At 45.2% G+C, this 18523-nt stretch overlaps 6 protein-coding genes across 6 annotated transcripts; 3 read left to right on the forward strand and 3 right to left on the reverse strand.

Annotated features, from left to right (window-relative positions):
- Nucleotides 1-769: 769 nt before the first annotated feature.
- On the reverse strand, nt 770-1955 carry VTP21DRAFT_6915 (uncharacterized protein; the record flags this gene model as incomplete). The annotated part of the gene is made up of 3 exons (XM_069397598.1): nt 770-1319; nt 1380-1577; nt 1630-1955. The coding sequence occupies 3 exons, from the start codon at nt 1953-1955 to the stop codon at nt 770-772; spliced, it is 1074 nt and encodes a 357-aa protein (XP_069255142.1).
- A 149-nt stretch (nt 1956-2104) lies between these two features.
- Nucleotides 2105-3665, forward strand: VTP21DRAFT_6916 (uncharacterized protein; the record flags this gene model as incomplete). Its single annotated transcript, XM_069397599.1, has 6 exons — nt 2105-2140; nt 2202-2274; nt 2349-2566; nt 2630-2870; nt 2929-3071; nt 3129-3665. 6 exons carry the CDS (start codon nt 2105-2107, stop codon nt 3663-3665), a joined length of 1248 nt encoding a protein of 415 aa, XP_069255143.1.
- A 344-nt stretch (nt 3666-4009) lies between these two features.
- VTP21DRAFT_6917 (60S ribosomal uL16 domain-containing protein) lies at nt 4010-7980 on the reverse strand (the record flags this gene model as incomplete). The annotated part of the gene is made up of 12 exons (XM_069397600.1): nt 4010-4578; nt 4650-4731; nt 4849-4893; nt 5113-5147; nt 5224-5302; nt 5365-5652; nt 5730-5977; nt 6072-6120; nt 6478-6538; nt 6619-7224; nt 7373-7905; nt 7969-7980. 12 exons carry the CDS (start codon nt 7978-7980, stop codon nt 4010-4012), a joined length of 2607 nt encoding a protein of 868 aa, XP_069255144.1.
- Nucleotides 7981-8302: 322 nt separating this feature from the next.
- On the forward strand, nt 8303-12300 carry VTP21DRAFT_6918 (uncharacterized protein; the record flags this gene model as incomplete). The annotated part of the gene is made up of 11 exons (XM_069397601.1): nt 8303-8398; nt 8467-8652; nt 8712-8910; nt 8982-9918; nt 9979-10097; nt 10158-10259; nt 10321-11074; nt 11142-11465; nt 11532-11910; nt 11979-12065; nt 12124-12300. 11 exons carry the CDS (start codon nt 8303-8305, stop codon nt 12298-12300), a joined length of 3360 nt encoding a protein of 1119 aa, XP_069255145.1.
- A 190-nt stretch (nt 12301-12490) lies between these two features.
- VTP21DRAFT_6919 (uncharacterized protein) lies at nt 12491-14165 on the reverse strand (the record flags this gene model as incomplete). The annotated part of the gene is made up of 5 exons (XM_069397602.1): nt 12491-13253; nt 13319-13474; nt 13530-13829; nt 13899-14048; nt 14110-14165. 5 exons carry the CDS (start codon nt 14163-14165, stop codon nt 12491-12493), a joined length of 1425 nt encoding a protein of 474 aa, XP_069255146.1.
- A 192-nt stretch (nt 14166-14357) lies between these two features.
- Nucleotides 14358-18493, forward strand: VTP21DRAFT_6920 (uncharacterized protein; the record flags this gene model as incomplete). Its single annotated transcript, XM_069397604.1, has 9 exons — nt 14358-14462; nt 14538-14684; nt 14769-14978; nt 15067-15697; nt 15771-17128; nt 17190-17367; nt 17430-17710; nt 17787-18008; nt 18098-18493. 9 exons carry the CDS (start codon nt 14358-14360, stop codon nt 18491-18493), a joined length of 3528 nt encoding a protein of 1175 aa, XP_069255147.1.
- Nucleotides 18494-18523: the final 30 nt, after the last annotated feature.

The raw sequence follows: 18523 nt of genomic DNA on the forward strand, positions 1-18523 counted from the left end.
TTAATTATACTAGAGTGAAAAATGGGATGTTCACCATTTGTTGATACTCCGTCTTCTTTTTTATTCTACTTGCATCAAGTTTTTAAATATGGATGATATTCCCTTTTTTTATTATTATATGATTATTTGACATATATCTCAATGAGGGTGTCTTTTGATTTTAATTAGCTCTTTCCCTTAAGATTCAGAGTGCTATCGATTTGTTTGTAAATTAGAAATACCTAATTGTTTTTTTTCGAATTCGAATATATTTTATTTGTTATTGTGTTTTGCTATAGAATTGAATTCACCCCAAAAGATTAAACCAAATGATCTGCTAAAGTGAAGTACTGGCTACGAACCCGGCTAAAAATCATTCCCAATACACTTAGCTATAATATAGACGCGCTTATATTAGAAATCCTCATCAGTTGGAAATTAGGAATCCGGTATTAAATATTTAATGACGGAAATGGATGAGCGCCATAAATATCATGTTCGCTCTAAGAATTTAAAATAAATACAATTGTATATAATGTCAACCGTTTGCTACTGTAAAGAGATAATAGGGAAACATTCATGGTTGACAACCCAAATTCTTTCTCAAAAATAATTAGAGATATTTAAGGTGGACTCTAAATTAGATCGCGAAGACTATTTTCGGCCAGAGCAGAATTTTATGCAATGCATGCTCCGAAAAAAATTCGTTCATGGCAAAGCCAATCAGAACGCCTGCAAACTTGGGTATGATTGAATCCCAAAGTACTAGCTGTACTCTTGAGTGAGGCGACTAATCGTCGAATTCCTCAACATCCTCTTTCATCACCACAAGGAATCTTCCTTCCCCTTTTCCGAAGCTCATACTTTTTAGCCCCCCAAGAAAATGGGCCTCTCTGTGCAGCTCCTTCCTCTGATAGCTTGTCAGGCCAGGGGGGAACCGCAATACCTTCCCCACAGGATCTTCCCAAAATCTACGCAACGCATCGGACTGAGACGTGGACCAGGCATAAGGATTAGGAGTGCGAGAAGTTGAGCGAAAGTAATGCTCTGGAGTGACATAAGGTGCTAAAATGGTACGATGGAAGTCCTCAATCCCCTTGCCTCGGTTGATACGCCGGCGTCTTTGGCGCCGGTTCTTTTTCCCAGGTGACAAATCTTCTTCTTCATCGCTGAGAATCTGGTGGTTATTTCCGTTGTCTTCCTTATCAGAATCCTCATCTATGTTTTCATCCGGGGAAGACTGGTGTTGATTGTACGCAGAGGTTGCATACATAGAATCGTCTTCCAAAGTGAGCAGTCTGTGGCTTCTCCTTCGTTTCCATTCTCTGTTTTCAGCATGACTAAGCAAGTATATCCAGTCAGTATTTAGGCATCCTCTTAGCTGTTGCTAATGACAATACCTGAAGGGAAAGAGACGTCCAAGTACGGACCAAATAACTGCTAGCTGTCTCCGGCAACTTCTTTTTTCTTCTTGTACCCAAGAATTCCATGTCACCCATGCTATGGAGAGAGCACGGCCCTTTCGTCCAACAGTGCGTTGGAATGCCTCTTGATTAGTCCAATCGTCTAGTGAAGAGTCATAACCAACCCATTCGTGCCTAATAGTAAAGTAATTAATATGAGTCGATAGAAATTTTCGATAATTCTCACATTTCATCTGTCCATTTAGTAGGTTCTTGACCGTAAGTTCTTTCTACCGCCTCATCAATATAGAGGTGGAGTTTGAAGATAACATCCTCTATTTTCACATTTTCACTATTTTTTTCTCGTGCAATCGTAACCAGGCTGAGGGGAAGGTCTTCCACTAGAACTGAAAAAAGTAACGGTCGAGCAATGGATGAGAATAATCTGCATGTGTCTTTGGAGGAGAAAAGGGTTTGGACATCGAGAAAAGATAGGATACGAGTCCATATCTCAGGTGGAAATATTTCGTCAGCATGGAATTTCTTATCTGCTTTATGGATTATTGAATTCATGTCACGAAACTATATGTGGGGAATAAAGTCTTGGGCAATCTTCTTTAAAAATGAGATTGTGGCTTAGAAAATTTTGTAATTAACGCGTTTCACCTCTACTATTTTTTTCATCGGATTCAGTTTCACCTAGTTAGTTTTGAAATGAATCGATGAATTTTACTAAATATTCTTCTATTCCGCATCAAGTAAGTGGCCAATATGAGGAATCAGTAAAGCTATTCTTCTAAACGATAGATTGTTTGTCAGGGCAACGGAGAGTTTCATTCGCAATATGAAGTGGACAACCTTTTGGCACAAATAGGATCACCAACCTGCCAAGGTTAGTCGACCTGTCTCTCCTGTAGTATTTCTTTTTTTTTTCTTCTTTGCTAATTTCCTGCCTGTTTGTAATAGATTCAGAGAAACTTCAAAATTTTGAACAAGAAGTAACCTCAATACAGGACCTCAACCTGCTAAAACGTTTATTAATCGACAAGGAACGTGAAAAAATAGCAACGGTAAACGATCTACAAGTTGCTGCGCGTTTAGGATTGGCGCTCTCGGAAGCCAACGAGCAGATGCAGTCCAAATTAAATGAGGTTATGGAAGCTGAGTCAGAGACTAAGGCTAAAGTATATACAAAACTGCATTTCATTTTAGGCTCAAACGCTGAATTGAATATTGGACTCAAATAGCTAGCATCACTTGAAGAAGAAAATCGAAAGCTTCAGTCGGAAATTTCCTTTCTTCCCCTCGATATCACCACTGGTCATCCTTCTCCATCTAGCAATCGAAATGAACAGGCAAAACTCCGCCTGAATAAAGAACTAGAATCGGCTCGACGAGAACTGACACTACTTTCTGCCCAATTCAATGACATGGCGGCGGAATTAAATGACAATAGGAATAAAGTTAAGTTTTATGCTAAACGATTGGGTATGTAATCTGAAATTATGCACAATGAGCAAGCTATTCTAATGACTGAGTTTTCTAGCTGAAGTGGAGCAGAATCTCGCCCAGACACAGGAGCAGAATGTCAATTTACAAATATTGCTAGAGAAAGCTATGAACACCCAAAAGCAGTCGAGTTCAAGTACCACCCACACAGTCAAGACGATTCAAGTGGATATGAACAAGGTAACCTTTATTGTCTTTTTTGATTGAGAGACCAACTCCTTATACCACAACGCATAGTTGATACAAGAGAACGAGCACCTTCGATCTCATATCTCCGAGCTCGAGTCTCGCCAAGCTCAATGCGAGGAAAAGATTGGAGCTTACTCGCAGCTCCTCGTTGAGATGCAGCATACCATGCACACCCTCGTTGAGATTAATCGAAATAGCGAGGATTCGATGTCATACTCTACCAGTTTTAGCGCGCAAAGCGATGAAAATCCAGTCACCCTAGCCAAGGCGTTATCAAAGGAGTTCGAGGATGATTTCCACAAGGTGATTGCCCAACGCTTCCACTCTCCCTCCACAAGCCCCACTTCCTCCTCATCAACACAACGAGCTACCTCGCCATATCATTCTCTTACAATGGAAGATATTAAACGTGCAGGTGAGGGTCTGAGGTATCTGTTGTCCTCCCAAAGAGACCAAGTTACCCAAATGGGAAAGAATAGCAATGAAAGCGCTCTACTGCCGTCTTTGACCCCTGGATCTCCGCGGGTCATCACTCGGTACAGCCTTTCCTCAGCACCCAAGAGAAAACCCTCCAAAAAGCGATAACTATTTCCGATAGATCACATATATACTCAATTTATGCACTACCTGTATATATTTAATTTCCTTGCCTTTCCCTTTTCTAGCTGCCTCCATCTGGAGATTTTGAGAAGACACTATTTCTGTTAGCTTTCGATTCGTTTTCTCTCTCTTATAATATTTACTGCCACGTTTTCATCCACTTAACTTTATTTTAGCTATTTGTTATTTGTTCACCCTAACTCATTTATAGCTTAATACAATTATACCTAATATTTTTTATTTATTTTTTCTTGGAATAAAAAAAAATAGAATATCAAATACGAGGTACAGGGGGACTGAGGGTACATTTCACATTTTCACAAAAGGGCCTATGCACGCGCAGCTTGCAGATAGTAGGATTGCAGAGAGCCATGTGGACGAAGGAACTTGACGTGTGCTCCATCGAGCAACACGCGCCCCTGCTGTCGCGCTTCGACATACTCCTCGCGCGACAATTTGGTGAAGCCCCATTTCTTTGAAATCACAATCTTCTGGCGCCCAGGGAACTTGTATTTGGATCTTCGGAGAGCCTCTATGACGACTGCCTTATTTTGGTCCTTGGAACGAATCGAGAAGATGACTTGCCCGATATTAACACGCGCAACAGTACCGTTAGGCTTCCCAAAAGCTCCACGCATGCCAGTTTGAAGCCTATCCGCACCCGCACAGGAAAGCATCTTATTGATACGGATGACGTGGAATGGATGGACACGCACCCGCATATGGAAAGAGTCCTTTCCTGCCATTTTGGTGATGTACTTGTTTGCGCAAATTCGCCCGGCCTCCAGAGCTTCCGATGAGAGCTGCTGATACTCGTCCGACACTAGATGGACACACAGCGGGAAGTCATCTACAGACGCCTTTTTGCGCCCTAGATCATAGATCCTGATCTTGGGATCTATCCATCCAAAGCAACGATTTTAATTAAATTCGCTTGAAAAATTAGGCTAGTTGGATTAAGAAACTCACCTGGCACACCACGACAAAAGCGAGACTTTGGGTAAGGCTTGTTCTTGCAGTAGCGATAGCAACGAGCTGGACGACGACCCATCTTATTAATAGCAATTGAAAATTGAAGTGTTAATTTCGGTGGTGGGCAAAGATTTAAAGGATTAACGAATATGAGGGGTAGACCGAAACTAAGATTGCTTCGATTCTCTGATTTTACCTTTTTCTCTACAACAAAGTAATGAAAGAAAATGAAGAGCCAACTCTATGAAGAGACAAGAGATATTATCCTCATTTTATATATTGGGCATACAACGTTCTCGAAAGCTGACAAATTAATCGATTATTCATCAAGCGAGAAATTTTTTGCCACCTCACCAAATCAAGTCAACCATACAAAAAATGGGTAATGTTCGATAAGTGAAGAATATAACAGTGGAAAATTGGGAAATTAGAGGTTGTTCTATAGAAATGTTTAATTGACCCGCAATCTCTCCTCGAGTTCCTTCCGCTGTGCCTCTAGCATTTGAAAAAAGGAGGAGGGGGGGGTTAGATATGAAAAGAGGGCTAACGCCAAAATATCCAGCCAACTTACCGACAATGGCCTCCATTTCTTCCTTGCTTGTGTCAAAGCGTACAATGTTCGCTTGGTTGAATGGGTTTTCAGGTGATTTCTGAAAAGCTTGAGTAAATATGGGCAATGTAGATATAAATACGAAAAACATTAGATTATTACCTGGAAATTCTTGTATAGAATATCCTTCAGCTGCGTGTATCTTAGCCCCGGATGCTCTTGCTTCAATCGAGGCAGCTCCCGCTCCTCATAGGCAGCCAATGCGGCCTTGAACCGCCGCTCAGGGTGCCGATCAATGCCTGATATTTTCTGTTGCGCACTGGCCGAGGTCTCTGTCGCGTTTTCCAGAAGGTCAAGTGCATCATCAATGTTAGAGGCTGAAAATTCAGGGATGGTGCGCTTAGCAAAGGATACTTCTGCGTGCTGAGCCTGTTTCTTGAGCGCTTTTTTCTATTAGAAGAGAACAGTATACACGTTGTATTTGTCAGGGCATATCAATACCGCCTAGGTCAATTCCGCTTGCATACCTCTTCGCCCTTGACTGGCCTCAGCAGGGGCTTACTTTTAGCGATTTCTTTTTCTTCACTCGCAAGCAATGAAGCCGCCTCTTTTTTCTTTGCAAGCTTCTCTGCTCTCTTAGCAGCTTCTTCTTCCTTTTTGGAGGTGTTTTTAGCCCCAACGGACCACTCCCTAGCCTCCTTAGCCTCCCGTTCTGCCGCTTTACGAGCATCCACCTCGGCTTTGTGAGCCGCCTTTTTTTCCTTTGCTGCCGTGACTATTTAGCAACCAAAGAAATCAATGAAAGAATGGATCAGTGAGGAATTCACGAACAATGCGACAAACATGGCTGCGATGGATGGTGTCGCTACCTTTAGTATTTTCTCCTTTGAATTTTTTCGGCATGATCTTTGATTTTTCCTAACACACCATGATCAAATTATCGCACGATTTTGATAAAAATATATGATGTATTTAAGAAACTCTTATATCAGCAGTCATATAAAAGCGGCATTCAAAAAAAAAAATTACATATAGAAAGAGAATATCTAAAGATAATCAAAAATAAAAAAAAAGGAAAACGGAGGGGTTAAAAAGTGAAGGCGGAAAGAGTCTATGATACTTAATAAGGGAGAAGGAAATAAAATACCGGAGTATCATGAAGAATTACAAAAATAATTATAAGATGGTGGAGTATCACGGCTTTGCCCGAAACGTCGAGGGTTCCACCGCACACATCCATATACGCGTCTTATATATTTTAAAAAGCTCTCTTACAAGCTCTCGAAAGTCGATTCGGTGCTCGGAGACGAAGTAGAAGGTGAGCTTCCGGCGATCCCTATGAATAAAACGGAAGGTTGAAGTCAGCTTCTTTTCCCACGGCTATTTCTGCAAGTGAGGGTAATAGATAGGCGCTACCATTGGAATTCCGCGTCCACTACTTCCATCTCGAGTCCTCGCTGTCTAACTTTATTCAGACACACGCTCAAAGCCTTGGCCTCGTCGTAGCTCTTACTGATGAGGGAGGTCACCTCCGCGGGCAGGGCTAACCGGAAAATCCGCTTCGGCTTGGGCCGCCCTTCTCCGGCCTCTCCGGCCTCTCCCAGCCCACGCTGGGGTTGTTGCATCAGGCTTTGGGAGTAAGCATCGTCGACCACTTTTCCAAGGTCGTTTCCGCGGTCTGCCTCTACGATCACCAGATCCCCAACCTGCACCCGCAGCCCATCTGTGGTATAGTAGGCCCCTGTTCGTCCGGCTTTGAACTCCACGAGACACAGTTGCTCGATCGAAGGGGCCGGATTAAGCGCAGCTCCGTGAGCTGATGCGTCGTGAATAAGGTGTTGATTATGGTGATCGAGGGTGTCGTCAGCAAGAGAATGGGAGAGAAAGGTGGAGGAGCCGTGGGTTGGTGAAGCGCTAAGGGGGGACAGGTTTAGCTCGGTGGGTGAGGCGTGGCTCTGATCGAGAGGAGGCGTTGCTGCCGATGAATATCGCCGCTGGAAATGAAAGTCCTCTTCGAACGAGCTAATGCCACCAGAAGAAAAGACAATAGATTCCATCAGCATAATCATGAAGGTAGTCAGCGACACGTGGACATCTGATCGGGTAGAGCATGATGCCACGACACTAAATGGCATGTGACATTATGAAGAAATCGATTGCAAACACTCACCGGCTTGCATTGAGTTGATCATTGACCAAACTTTGCTGCTGGTAAGCTAATGACATGGGCCGTCCAAGCATGTCCATTTCTGTAGGAGATGATAAGATCTCATTCCCAATGTGCGAAGGCAAGGTCTGGCCCGAAGTATACACGCCCAAGCTTACTCGGCGCTGCAAGAAACCATCCCATTCCCATGCTCCCTCTACGCCCGGAGCCTTGCTTAGAGTGGTTGGCTGGCAGCTCTCAAAGTAATCGTCCTCCTTGCGTTGAAGCTTTTTCTCGTTCCACATGACCGGAGGCGAGGCGGAGGTGAACGCCCCTCTCCACAATCCGCTCTCGTCCGCTTTCGGTGCGGCCTGAATGCCAGAGGGGCTGAACAGCGGCTCGGCGAAGGGCGAGGAGCGCGAGAGAGGTTTGGCTGGGAACGAAGAGAATGGCTGCGTGGTTGTTGGCGGGTTGCCAACAATGCGCCACCCGTCAGTGGAAAGCGTGCGACGATTTGTGGGCCGCTGCTGCGGATGCTGGTGGTGGTAGGGGTCCTTCTATGATACAAGAGGAAAGCCAGCGTTAGTAATGGAGGGGATGCGCGCTCAAGAACACAGTACATTTAGAAGCATGTCTTGCGATATAAATATATGTGGTTTTCGTTTTGAATATTTGGGAAAAAAAAAGGAGAACAAAAAAAAAAATAAAAACGACGCGGGAAGAAACGCGGGGAAGTTACACTTAGGTTAGGTGGTGGCGGTAGGAGCAAAACTTTCTTTTGAAATATTTCGAGTTTTATTGGTGATATAGTATAGCCATTTTTGGGTTGATTGAGCTCATTTAAATTAGAAAGTGGAATCGATTAATGCAATTTATTCATGTGAGTGCAGCGACGCGAAAACGAATTTGAAAGGAAACTCCACCCACTTAGAAGCGACCGAGCCCACCAATTCAATGCCACGATCTGCATTCATAGTATATACTCCATTGCGTTCATGTTTTGTCAATCTGCCTCCCTCATGGGCCTCAGCTCTTCTTGATCATGGCCGAGTAAAATCCTCCTCCCCCTTGCGAATTTGTTTTGCAGCCCTTTCTTGAACCAGATCCCTTCTTTTTAGAATCCCCATACGATCGTCCTCGAAATTTCATGGATCGGTGAGGATGCAGAGAAGCATCGTGCGTATGTTGGATGGTCAGGCGCTGCTACAGCACACAGCGCTTTCGGCAACATCAATCAATCTGGTGAGATCATCGAGATTGATCCGCAATTTGGCCAGTCGCTCGGGATACGTGCAAATGAAAAGGTAGCTCTCCGTAACTGCTAGTGACATCCTGAAAATAAATTCTGACATCCATTCGACAGGTCCAAGTAGACTTTTGTAAAAATGTTCCCGATGGATCTATGGTGAACGTTGAACCTTACTCGGCAGACGATTGGGAGATAATTGAATTGCACGCTGGATATTTGGAAGAAAATCTGCTCAGGCAAATAAGAGTTGTATACGCGGGGCAGATTGCCACCATCTGGCTGCACGGAAAGACGTTGATTCGGATTCGAGTGGGTGAGTTTCTCCAGTGCTTTATTTTTCAAATTTCTACTATTCTCTAAATCTTTATAATCTACCGCGGATAGCGGAGGTTCACCCCAAAAGCCCATGCGTTTTGCTGAATAATGACGCCGAGGTGGTAGTCGCGCCCAAATTACGAAATCTGCCTTCTTCCATAAAGCCTCCCGAGGACGATATTGTCAATTCCACTACTAAACCATCTTCGACCCTCGCCCCTGCAGCCATTTGCTTGCGTGCGCTCCCAATGTCTACAACAACGGCTGAAGATGACTTCTTCGCCATTTATGTACATCCTCAGACCATTTCACGGCTTCCACACAGCTCGCTTCTTCATATCTCGCATATAACCCCACCCAGCACTTCTTCTCAGCTGCAATCACAGCAGCAGCAACAGCAGCAACAACAGATGCAGCAATCGGCCAAGGATGACCTAGAAAAACAAGATACTAAACTCGCAAAGTATCTCTATGTTCGACCCAAACCATCATCCTCAGTTCCGTTAGGGCATGTGCATTTGAACGAATGGATGCGAAAACTACTGGAAATCGAACCATTTGGCTTTGTTCGTTTGGCTGCACCCAAATCCCCTACTGTCATTTCACAGTTGACTCTTCTCCCAGTGCAGGCTAACACAGGGCCTGCGGCCATAAAACTTGGCTTGAACCCTAACCAGGCGAAACAGAGCAAGACAAACATGCTCGTAGAATTATTTAAAGAGTGGGTCCGAACTGTTTCCGCAGAGATGGGTGACAGGCAGCCTCTATTACTTACCAATGGCATGGTGGTGCGATTAAATCCGGGAGGATTCAACACTAATCATAATATGGATGGACTCAACGAGGCAGATAAGATCATACTACGTTTAGACCCCAAGGAGGGTTCGGAAAAAAAGCAAGCGGATTCGGAGGAAATCTATGCAGCTTTGGGGAAGCAGCAGGTTTTGTCGTTGAAGATAGGGGTCGGCGAGATTGTCGCCAAAGAATCGGAAGAAGTGAGGGCAAAGTAAGGACTAATATGCTCGAATATCCTAGATAGTTTGCTTGAACATTGTCACAATTTTAGGTGGTTGGAAGCTGACCGCGAGAAACTTGGGGGGGTCGACTCTCTGATAGATAAGTACAAACATTATTTGCGATGCTCGCTATCCCGGACTGCCATCCGCAATGCACTCAAGACACCTGGTAAATCGGTTGCGCTAAGAGGCTTGAACAAAGATATTGAATGCAAACCTCAATTTGTAGGGATGGGCGGGCTTTTACTCTGTGGAGGACACGGTTCCGGCAAGACAAGCATTGCCAAAGTTTTGGGAAAGGAGCTCGCACAAGACACAGAAACACTCTCATGTAAAACGCTTTATTTTTTGCTTTTTGACTCAACAAATCCTAAAGAATCGTTTTATTACAGATTTTCTGGAGATTAATTGCTCCGAGATAACCGAAGACAGAGTGCCTACTATTCGTGAAAAGCTCCAGCAATGGTTCGATGATGCTGCATGGCACGCCCCAGCTATACTCTTCTTCGATGATCTTGATCGCCTCGCGCCTGCGGAGCAGGAGCATGTTGACTCGTTTCGTGCTCGGCAGATAGCAGAATGTTTTATCCAAATTGCTACAAAAATGCTACGTGCTCATCCGAAGATAAGCCTGATGGCAACAGCACAAGGGCAAGCAAACGTGCACCCCATTCTTGTGGCTAGTCATGTATTTTCAGAGGTGGTTCATTTGAACCCACCGACGAAAAATGAGCGGAAACAGGTATTGGACCACATCATGAGAAGTGGAGCTGAAGTGCTTCGGGAAAGCGTGAGTGCCCTAGATTTACTCAGCGTCGCGGGAGAATGCGAAGGGTTTCTTGCAGCAGACTTGCGAGCCCTTGTAGAGCGAGCTGTGCATGAAGGCGCCGTCAGACAATTAAGAGAGAAAATGGAGGGGAGCGTAGGTAAAGATTCCAAGCTACTGCTAAAGCAGGAGGATTTCAACAGAGCGCGTGATGGCTTTGTGCCGAGTTCGCTACGTGGGGTTAAGTTGCAAAGCTCTAGCGTGAGTTGGACGGATATCGGTGGGCTCAGGGAAACAAAGCGTGTGCTGCTAGAAACCTTAGAATGGCCAACCAAATATGCACCTATTTTTGCAAAGTGCCCACTGCGGCTTCGCTCAGGGTAAGAGTGCTATAGTTCGAAATACAGGCTGGGGTCAATTAACACGCCCTTTTGCCCTCTATTCAAGTTTGCTACTCTATGGTTTCCCGGGTTGCGGCAAAACGCTCCTTGCCTCCGCAGTGGCTAAGGAATGCGGCCTCAATTTTATAAGTGTCAAAGGACCCGAGTTGCTGAACAAGTATATTGGAGCGAGTGAGAAGTCCGTTAGAGATCTCTTTGAGCGTGCTCAAGCCGCGAAGCCTTGTGTGCTTTTCTTCGATGAATTCGACTCGGTCGCCACTAAGAGAGGGCATGATAGTACTGGAGTGACAGATCGGGTGGTGAATCAGATGCTGACCCAAATGGACGGAGCTGAAGGATTGGAGGGGGTATACGTACTAGCTGCAACCAGGTAATCAAAAGAACCCCTATGAATGCATTCTATTTCGCATGCTCAATTGCTTCTCAATTTTCCTAGCCGCCCGGATCTAATAGATCCTGCCCTGTTGCGGCCTGGACGCCTTGACAAGGCACTTCTTTGCGGGATTCCAACCGAGGAGGATCGCTACGAAATTCTCTCCTGTCTCGCATCCAAAATGAGCCTTGATAAGTCGATTGATTTACGGAACTACTCTCGTCGTTCGGAAGGATTTACTGGAGCCGATCTACAGGCCTTTCTGTACAACGCATACTTGGAGGCAATACATGATTGTGTAAGCGCCGAGAGTCTAAGCCGAACGCGAAAGCTGGAAGGAGAGGAGGAAGAAATGGCATTTACCGCCTTCGAAAGCATCGAGGGAGAGGGTGTGAAGAGCCAGAACATCACGGTGGCGGAACGGGGGTTAATCTCGCGTCGGGTTTGTATCCAATAGCCTACATGTTATAGTCAATCGCCTGTTTTGTTGACGTGTTTAATTTCGGGTAGCTTGGCCTCATCCGTAAGGGGCTAAGTCGCAACCATACGGACACAACCACTACTTCCAATCCTATTGCGGACCTACAGAAAAAAACGGTAAGCTGCTCATTTTGTGGCTCGTCTATCTTCTTATTTCCTCACAATTCCCCTTTAGGCCGTGATCACCGAACAACACCTGGAAAAATCCCTGGCGGCAACTCGTCCAAGCATCACCCCTCAAGAGCATCAGCGCCTTGACGCCATCTATCGGGAATTTGTCAGTGGACGGAATGGAGAGATGCCAACCGGTGAAGGGGTGAAAGAGATTGGAAAGCGTTCAACTCTAATGTAATATTCCAAGTTTCAATAGAGCAAATTAATTTCTTTAGAGTTTCTATGTTTATAATAAAGTAATAAACATAAGAAATTAATGGGGAAAAAAAAAGGATGCATATATATATAAATATTACAAAAAGGAAGAATCGGAAACAGGAAATAGAAGAGAAACAGCAGATTTCTCCAAAGGACAACAAAAATAAAGGCTACAATAAGTCATCGTCATCTTCATGCTGAGGTGGTTGAGGCCTAGAGGGTGAACTTGTTGGAGGGGGTTGCACAGGAGACGAATAAGCTTCATGAGGATGTTTCTTGATCCCGAGCGACGAAAAGTGTTCATTGAAGTCATAATCCGATGCCTCCTGTAATGGCTCTACACCAGCATTAGATTTCGTGGGTGGAGCCGGTTCAGGAGCGTCTGGTGAGTAGGCTTGACCATAAATTGGCGGCAGAGGTTTTGTATCCTCATAAGGACTTGAACTTGATTGCTCGATGGCTGGGGCCTGACCACCAGAGGGCAGTGGATATTTCGATGGTGTAGAAGGTTGCCATTGAGTCTGGGACCCTTGCCATTTTTCATTTTGTGTGTTGGGCGGCGCAGGTGGGGTGTACGCATGCACCTGAGAAGCAGGCGCCTTTGGCTTTTCATCGTAGCGGTGTGCAGATCCTACAGGTTGGAAAGGCACCTTATTATCTCGCGGATAATCACTTCTAGCATAATTGCCCGCAGAATAAGCCGGAGGAGGAGCATTTCCGGGTGGTGCGAGTCCACCCTCGCCTCCCCCGCTCAGCATATCTCCAGGAATCCGCAGAGAGTGGACTAGTCGAGTCACCTCCGCATCGAGAAAATTGACACTTGGCTTGCGAATTGTTGCGTTGAGAATTTCCTGGTCATTCTGCTCGAAAGCCTCAAGAAGTGCTTGTGCTGTGGCAGCCTCGTCGGAGCCTAGGAAACCAGGATCTTGTCCACTAAGAGATCATACAGACCCGTGGATTAGAGACTTCCTTCAAGCAATTCAGAAGTAAATACTTACATGCACGCTTCAAACTGTCGACCAGCTTCAACCTCATCGCCCAAAGCCAGAAGAACAATCACTATTGTTAAGAAGGATTTATGCAAAAAGCTCTTGCCGGTCATTGTGGAAAGAATTTTGCATTGGCGCTGGAGCATTTCGACAGCTTGCTCAAAACTTTAAGCGGATTATTATTAGATTTTGACTCTCTCCAAAGATTAAAATATCTTACCGCTTGTGTCGAATCATGAGCGAGATTGTCTGCTTAAAAGTATCTAGGGCCATTCTCCCTCGATCTTCTGACTCATATAATCCGCAAGAGGCCACGTAATATTCCAAAGCAGCATCGATATTGACCGGCTCCAGACACTTCCCGGCTCGCTCAAGCATTACAGCGGCTCTATCCGCGGACATATGAGCTTGGTATAGATCACTAGCTTTCTTGTAGCATTCTGCTGCTCTCTCGGGCTGCCGCATCTGCTGGGCAATTATTTGAGCAGCGGACTCAAGTGCTCTTGCGGCCATGTAAACCCTGCCCAAAAGACCCATATAGGTGAGACGATGCAAAAGATTAGACGAAAGATCGAGTGGCAATATTTACGCATCGGCTTTCAATAATGCTTCGGACGCCTTTGTATACGCAGTAACGGCCTGTTCATATGATCGTGCTGCCTTAAAGCATGTCCCAGCTTTCTCGTAGTATTGGCCAGCGATGTCCCAATCCGGCTTCTTGAACCAGCTCTTCGTGGAGCTAATAGGTGGAAAGACATCACAATAACAGTAATAAACTAGCATAGTCAGCGGATACGCACGCTTTATCTCCATCAGCCATGAACTGAGCACCTTCGCGAATTTTGCTTGCCTCCATTATTAAGTCGATTTTCAATAAAAAAAAAGGGCGTTGCTTGGAGATTCAACCCCTAGAATTAATTATGAAATGGATCTCTGATGAGATAGCTCTGGATAACCGTTGTGACTGCAAAACGAGCAAAGCCACTAATATGTTTACAATACACTGAGAAAGTAGTCCGCTCCGAAGAACTTATTGTCTCGAGACTCAATGGAGGCGAAGGAGAATAAGGCCCATCGGCCGCGGCAAGCAGGAAGCAAGGCGGATAAAAAGAACAATAAGCAGAATAAGCAGAATAATGAAAAGAATCCCAAGGTAAAGCTTATCGGAATGAGAATGAAATTGTCTTTTTATAAGGCTAAGTTATGCTAATTGCCCATATGATCACAGGCATTTGCCCCCTTCAAGGGAAGAAAGGCCGACAAGGCCGTACGACGTAAACTCGATCTAAATGAGAAGAAATTACATGTTCCTCTCGTAGACAGAACCCCCATCGAGCCACCTCCTATCGTTGTAGCCGTTGTAGGCCCACCTGGAGTCAGTATTCTTTCGTGCTCGGAATTACTAGCCCGATTGAATGTGTTACTAACCTTGATACATTCTGTTTGCCCATCCATGTAGACTGGAAAGACGACCCTAATTAAATCGCTTGTAAAGAGATTTACAAAGCACAGTCTCTCGGAGATCAAGGGCCCGATTACGGTTGTCAGTGGAAAGAAGCGCCGACTAACATTCATTGAGTGTGCAAATGATCTCAACGCCATGATCGATGTAGCTAAAATTGCTGACTTGGTATTGTTGTTAATCGACGCTAGTTTTGGCTTCGAAATGGTAATATTCTTTGTTTTTTTGGCGATAAGCTATTACGGGTTTTTGCGTTTGCCGAATCAGGGACTAACGGCTATTTTGCGACATATAGGAAACCTTTGAGTTCCTTAACATTCTGCAGGTACACGGGTTTCCTCGCATCATGGGCGTCCTCACTCATCTCGACCATATCAAAAAAACAAAAACTCTACGAAACACCAAGAAGCGGTTAAAACATCGTTTTTGGACCGAAATCTATCAGGGTGCAAAACTCTTCTATCTCTCCGGAGTCATCAATGGTCGCTATCCTAATCAGGAAGTTCACAATTTGTCGCGGTTCATATCTGTGATGAAATTCCGCCCGCTAATTTGGCGCAATACCCATTCCTATATGCTCGCTGACCGCATGGAGGATCTGACCGACCCCGAGGCGGTAAGAAAGGACCCGAAAATGGATCGAACGGTCACTCTGTACGGCTATTTGCGGGGGACAAACATGAAACAGGGTGGAAAGGTGCATATTCCAGGGGCAGGTGATGCCTATATAGAAGAATTAAGTGTCCTCACCGACCCGTGTCCACTGCCCGATAAAGTTCGGAGGAGTTTGAGCGAAAAACAAAAGTTAATTTTTGCACCCATGAGCGATGTAGGAGGTATCATGTACGATAAAGATGCAGTGTATATTAATGTACCAGGAAGCTTTACAAAGAAGGCAGGAGCGGAGGCTGAGGATGGAGATGAAGGTATTTTTTTTTTTCACTTAACCGCACTGAACGATATTCAAACATCTTACATAATCCCTATTTTTTCTTAAAGAAGATGAAGTTCACCAAGGTCCGGGCGAAAAAATGGTCATCGACCTACAAGACGCCCCAGACACCCTTGCAGCTCAATTAAATGAAAGCGAACTGCCCATCTTCAGCAATACCACTATGCGTGCAGAAGATTTAGATAACGAGGAAGAGGATTCGAGTATGCCAAATCACGGAGCCTACGAAAAAATCGTCACGGATATCAATGGACGCCGTAGGCGGAAGGCTATGTTTGCTGGAGAAGAAGATGAAGAAGACGACGATGATGATGATGAAGAGCAAGGAGAAGAAGACCAGTCTGAGGAAGAGGAGTTTGAGGATGATGAAGAGGTGGAGAGTGGTGAAGACGAAGGGGAGGGTGAAAAGTCTGACAGGCGAAGAGCATTCAGCCGTTACGAAGTCCGACACTTTGACGATAAAGATAGCGATGCAAGCGACGGTGAGCAAAAAGAGGAGCAGATTGTGTATGCTGAGAGCGACAGTGACCTTGGTGATTTAAGTGATGATGATGATGTTGTTGAGGACGGCGGAGAGTTGCGATGGAAATCTAACTTGGCCGAGCGGGCTCAACAAATGTTTTATTCCAAGAGACGCGTCAATATCATGCAGCTTATCTATGACCGGACCGATTTAACGCCTGAGCAGATCGCAAAGGGAGATATCGATCAAGAAGAAGAATCTCAAGACGTCGATGGAGAAGCTAGCGAGGAGCAAGGCAGCGATGATGAAGAATTCTTTGAAATAAAACGCTCCGACCAAAGTCAAATATCCAAATCCGACAGCGCCATCGATTCCAACAAAGCTGCACTACATTATGAAGATCTCGATGACTGGGATGACGAGGAAGCGCTTGAGTCGATCCGCAATCGATTCATCACTGGATCCCTGGATGGGGACGAGGTGAACGGAGAAGGCAACGAGCAATCCGCCGCAAATGAAGAAGAAGAGGATGAGGTGTACGGTGATTTTGAGGACCTTGAAGCTGGCGAAACCGGCGCCGCGCCCAACGGCAATCAAGAGGAAAAATCTGCAGAGGAGCTAGAGCGCGAAGCACTCGAGAAGAAGAAAGAAGAACTCAAACGTAAATTTGACGCCGAGTATGACGGGGATAATGAGGGCCCAAAACAGGACTTTTACGAAGAGGAGAAGGATAAAATTGCACAGCAGTTGCAGATCAACCGCGAGGAATTTGAGGACGATGACCCAAGCGTGCGTGCTCGTGTTGAAGGGTTTAGGGCGGGCTCGTATGTTCGTGTCTTACTAAAGAACATGCCATGCGAATTCGTACAGAATTTCAACCCCCACTACCCAGTCATTGTTGGAGGGTTGCTGCACACAGAGGAAAACTTTGGCTTTGTACAGGTAACTAAATCCATTTAGCTCACTGTATTATTTCTTGATATTAACTCCCTCTTTGAACTAGGTCCGAATCAAGCGGCACCGTTGGCACCGCAAAATTCTTAAAACAAATGACCCTCTTATCTTCTCTATTGGATGGCGCCGCTTCCAGTCCATTCCTATTTACTCCCTTAATGATGGTACTCGCAATCGTATGCTTAAATATACCCCAGAACATATGCACTGCCTTGCCACATTCTATGGTAAGATCTAGCTCTTCTCACTGACCAAATTTGATCCTTTTGTGACCTCTTCAATGGAATAGGACCCATCCACGCGCCAAATACAGGTGTCTGCGCAGTTCAATCAGTTACTGAGAATTCCAACGCTGCTTTCCGCATTAGCGCCACTGGTGTCGTGCTAGACATCAATCAGTCTGTGGAAATCGTGAAGAAGCTTAAGCTCACGGGAACACCTTACAAGATCTACAAGCATACTGCATTCATCAGAGACATGTTCAACTCTGCCCTTGAAGTGACAAAGTTCGAAGGTGCAGGAATACGCACCGTGTCAGGAATTCGTGGACAAGTGAAGAAGCCCTTGGCTGTAAGTATTCTATTTGAAAACCTCTTCTTCCCCTCCCCCTCAAGCTAAAATATTTAATACCAACCATTGCATCTAGAAACCCGAGGGTCACTTCCGTGCTACGTTCGAGGATAAAATCCTCAAGAGCGACATTGTATTTTTGCGTGCATGGTATCCCATCAAGCCTCGCAAATTCTACAACCCCGTTACCTCTCTTCTGCTCGCAGATAAAAACTCATGGCTAGGAATGCGCCTCACATCACAAGTGCGTCGTGAGCAGGGATTACGTGCACCACAAAATCCAGACTCAACTTATAGAGTAAGTGCTATTCTCCAACCATTTCTCCATACCCAAGTGTTTACACCTCTCTCCTTTGCCTCGCTGCTTCCTTCCAATTGCTTTCTTAGCCTATCGAACGTAAAACGCGTCGATTCAACTCCCTACGTATTCCCAAGTCTCTGCAATCCGAGCTGCCGTTCGCCTCTAAACCCAAGATCACTGGCAAACGCACAACCAAGGGCTACCTGCAGAAGCGTGCAGTAGTGCTCGAACCGGGAGAGCGCAAGATCTACACTCTGATGCAACAACTCAACACGCTGAAGCACGAGAAGATACGAAAACGCAAGTTGAAGCAAGAAGAGAAGCGCGGAGAATATCTGCGCAAGAAGGCGAAGCTCGATGCCGATTCCGCAGAAAAAGACAAGGAGCGACGAAGAGAGTACTATCGGAAGGAAGGGAAGAAAGCGGCGGCAAGCGAATCCTCTTCCCGGAAGCGAATCAAAGTAGCAAAAGTTTCCTCATAATCCATTACCCTCGCAATTAATACAAATAAA

The sequence above is a fragment of the Calcarisporiella thermophila genome, assembly GCF_041956535.1.
Source record: "Calcarisporiella thermophila strain CBS 279.70 unplaced genomic scaffold VTP21scaffold_3, whole genome shotgun sequence".
In the NCBI taxonomy this organism is placed as follows: domain Eukaryota; kingdom Fungi; phylum Calcarisporiellomycota; class Calcarisporiellomycetes; order Calcarisporiellales; family Calcarisporiellaceae; genus Calcarisporiella; species Calcarisporiella thermophila.